At 52.9% G+C, this 3,792-nt stretch overlaps 2 protein-coding genes across 2 annotated transcripts; both read right to left on the bottom strand.

Moving 5' to 3' along the window:
- Nucleotides 1-37: 37 nt before the first annotated feature.
- GUITHDRAFT_75725 (hypothetical protein) lies at nucleotides 38-1,002 on the bottom strand (the record flags this gene model as incomplete). The annotated part of the gene is made up of 6 exons (XM_005827176.1): nucleotides 38-199; nucleotides 265-333; nucleotides 378-467; nucleotides 605-664; nucleotides 723-776; nucleotides 820-1,002. The coding sequence occupies 6 exons, from the start codon at nucleotides 1,000-1,002 to the stop codon at nucleotides 38-40; spliced, it is 618 nt and encodes a 205-aa protein (XP_005827233.1).
- A 1,676-nt stretch (nucleotides 1,003-2,678) lies between these two features.
- On the bottom strand, nucleotides 2,679-3,144 carry GUITHDRAFT_113730 (hypothetical protein; the record flags this gene model as incomplete). Its single annotated transcript, XM_005827175.1, has 4 exons — nucleotides 2,679-2,707; nucleotides 2,776-2,852; nucleotides 2,898-2,923; nucleotides 2,980-3,144. 4 exons carry the CDS (start codon nucleotides 3,142-3,144, stop codon nucleotides 2,679-2,681), a joined length of 297 nt encoding a protein of 98 aa, XP_005827232.1.
- Nucleotides 3,145-3,792: the final 648 nt, after the last annotated feature.

Here is a 3,792-nt window from a genome sequence, read left to right as displayed (position 1 = left end):
GGGGGAGGGGGAGGGCTGGGAGAGGACTGCAGGGCTGTCACCTCTCGAAGGTAGCTCGGGGCGTGCTGGTCGATGCAGGTGGGCTCGATGGCCTTGGTGAAGCTGCTGGGGGGTACTTGTTCTGGCTGTAAGTCATGAGGCGCTTGACCGACTGGATGAACTTCCTCTGAGTCTCATCGTTGAGGATGTGGGCCACGTCCTGCCACCCCGGCTCTCAGACCCCCCCCCACCCCACGCACCCCGCGCGCAATCCCGAGAGCTCACCTGAGAGAAGATCTTCTCTCTTGCTGAGCGCTCGTGGATACCAACCATGGTCACTCCCATGGGCCAGGCCTTGATGCTCGTCAAGACGAGGAGATAGCACGTGGTAGCATCACCGCCTTGCCGATGGACAGGAGGAGGTATTCGTCCGCCGCCTTGGTGTACTCACGTCTTCGGCACCATTTGATGATCTCTCCGAGACGTTCCTGGCATGTGGAACAGTCATGGTCCATGAACAGAAGGGTTCGGGCAGAAGGAGGTCAGGAGAAGGCGGAGGATCGAGATGGGAATGTGAAGGGCATGAAATGTCCTCATGCTGTAGAACCGAAGAAGCATCTCTCACCAGGATATCTCCTTCCAAACTTCTTGTCTTGAGCATCTTGAACAAAGGCTTCAAGTAAATCTGCCATGAATCAAGTCAACACAAGGGACATGCCCACGGAGCCACACATTCTGCGTACCTTAGTCTGCTTGAACGTGTTGATCTCCTGCCGCCCTTTCACGGTCTTGGAGAACTGCAGCTCAAGTCAGCCGTCATACAAGAGCATGCCAACTCACCTCATCTGGCAGATCGTCGATGTCAATCTCCCATTCCTTGAGGCAGCGCCGCAGCCAAGTGCTGATCAGGTCATGCTTGTTCTGCGACTTCAAGGCTTCGTCTTCCCTGGATCTCAGTCTGACGAAGCAAGAGTGAGGATGCAAGTGAAGAGCAAGAGGGACGTACTTCTGCAAACGATTCATCTTCTTCTCTCGCTTCTGCTCTGGTGTCAGCTCGTCCTCCGCCGATGAATCTCCCTCCAGAAGCTTCTCCTTCTCTCGTTTCTTCTCCTCCAGGAGGAAGTTCTTCTGCCCCCGTGTCTCCTCCTCCTCATCTGGACGAGAAAGCTCCAGTTTCCTCAAACGGATGATCCTTTCCTCGTCATTTTCTCCAAAGATCGTGATAGGCGCCCTCAGCGCCCTGAGCCTGCGCACCACCTCTTCCTTCGGGATCCATTTCTTTGTGGTTTGCCCACCCCCGTTTTCAAGTTGCTGTGAGTCGGCTGATGCTGATTCTTTGTTGGCGCTGTCGCTGCTTTCCTGTGTTTGCGATGAAGTTGATTGTTCCCTGTCAGAGATGAAATAGCATAAGCGCTAGCGCACTTCGGAAAAATATCATCTCAAACAACTTACAGTAGTTTCTTGGCTTGCCCTTTCGTTAAATATACTTTCTTTTTCTTCTCGGTCCCCTCGTTCGGCACGGCAGTGGTAGCAATCTCCTGCAGCTTTCGTTTCCTAGCCTCGTACTCCTCTTTGATCTTGGCGATGGGATCCATTCCAAACTATAATAGAGCACAAGACTTGATATTCAGAAACTAACACCTGACCATAATTGTACCAGTAAGTATGTTGAAAAGAGACAGACAAAGAAAAGACTCTCGACTCGAACAAGCGTTCGTTGCTTTCAATGCTTTTTGTCCATAGTTTGTCGAAAATTACTCTCCTAACTTTCCTTGTTCAGTTGTTCCTCCTACCTTATCGTTCTCATTTGCTCTCGCGTCTTCTCTTCCTCATTCCTCTCTCTCTTCACTTCTCGCCCCGGTTTCTCCTTGCTCCTCACATGTCGCAGCAAGCCTGCATTTTGTAACGGTAGGTAACCACCCGATGAGGGCGGCCGGGTGCACCGGCGGTAGCCTAGTACGGCGCGGCCGGGCGGCCGGGCCGCGCCGCGGGCCGTCCGATCACTGTCACGCCGCGCGGCTGACACTGGTCAACGGTTGACCGGAGTCCGCGCGGCGGCCCCCCCGGCGACGGTGCCAGCCGGGCCCCGTGCCAGAGGCATACTGAGTTGACCGGCGTTTGTGGTAACTGACAGCCGATGTTTCAGAGTACGGTCTGTCCTTTCTCTCGGGCATCAGGCTCCTTGCCGCAGTCACTGCCCGGCCGCGCGGCCGCCGGCGGCCGGCTGAGCTTCGAGTCTCCATCTCCTTTAGCTGTAGTACCAGCAACAACACTGGTACCACTTTGACTATCTGATGGTCTGTGCCAGTCCCCTTGGAGGCAGCAAGACTCAGAGGAGAAGAATCACACGAGTCAGGAGTCACGGCTGTAACGACGACAGCCATGGTCGGCATCAGCAAAACCATGGTCGTCATGTACTAGAAGCGCGGGTGATTATTAGATCAAATCTGCCAACAACATGATCGGACCACATAGAGACAGGGATCGACAACCACCGATGAATGTATCTCAAGTTTCGAGAGATGATATGTTCGTTGCCACGATGAAATCTGTCGTTCCGACAAGTCTTGTCCAAACCAAATTTAACAGCATTGAGAATCAAAACCTCCTGTTTTCATTACCGATTTATTGTCTCATAAACAAACGAATTGCGCTCTTCTTTGGACCAATGCACTTGAAATGGCACTTAGTTGTAGCTTTTAGTGGTACTGGCCACCGTACGAAGCGCCTGCAAGCACACGGGAAATGACTGTGAGTTTCAACTGCAGGCATAGGATGTCGTGCACACACCTTCACCCATGCCGCGCTCGTTGTACATGGGGTTGAGGCGGCAGTCAGGATCGGAGTGATAGTCGGTCGGGTTCCACATGCCCCTGTACGGCGGTCACATGGCACACAGGATCAACAATCAGATTTACATGGGATCCCATCCCGGCATGGAGTTCTGTACAAAGAAAAAATGACAAGGTCAGCGTCGCCTAAGAGTCATCAACATCTTACGCAGGTTCCGTTCAACAGGACTTCTCCTGGAACAATCACAGGCTGGGCGAAGAGCATTCTTCCAGAGGGCTGTTGGATCCAAAATAAGACCAGCAAACAATCATAAGAAAACATGAGATATCCAGCATCACAAGACAATTTAAGCACGAATAAACGCATTTGCATACGTAACCGCCGCGACCAACAACAACAAAAAACGACAAAACCATCCCCACCGTCTTTCCCTCAAGACCATCCCTGGCCTTCTCATTTTCACCATTCCCCCATTGCCCCATAATACAGTCTTCCTCCTCCACCATAGAATTCCCCTCCTCTTCTCCCCCTCCGCTCCCTCCTCCTCCATGGGCGACTGACCGTCACGAATCTAGCGAGCATGTCGGCGGTGTCTCTTGGGTACTCCCCAAACCTTCCTGAGTGAAGTACCCCCACCCGTACCGGGCCTGTCGAGTACCCCACCCTTTTCCACGAATCTTTATTTGCCGAAGGGACAGAATGATCAGTAAACTATAAAATTCAGTTAAGAAAATCCCAATAAACTTCAAATAGTTGCAATCATGCGGTCAGTATCCAATATACAATACTATATTCTATTCCCCTTTTTCCGAAATCTTTCCCGCGCTCTCCCCTCCCACCCGCTTCCCCGCCCGCACACCCGCCAACCCTCCTCCTTCTCCTTCCTTCCTCTCCTCCCTCCTCCCCTGCTCTTCTGGTGCTCTCCTCCTCTTCCCTCTTCCTCCCTCCTCCCCTGCTCCTCCCTGCTCCTCCTTCTCCTTCTCCGCCTCCACCTCCTCTTCCCTCCTCCTCCTCCTCTTC

Source organism: Guillardia theta (assembly GCF_000315625.1).
Source record: "Guillardia theta CCMP2712 unplaced genomic scaffold GUITHscaffold_69, whole genome shotgun sequence".
Classification (NCBI taxonomy): domain Eukaryota; class Cryptophyceae; order Pyrenomonadales; family Geminigeraceae; genus Guillardia; species Guillardia theta.
Note: the sequence above shows the minus strand (reverse complement) of the source record. Positions and strands in the feature narration are given on the sequence as shown.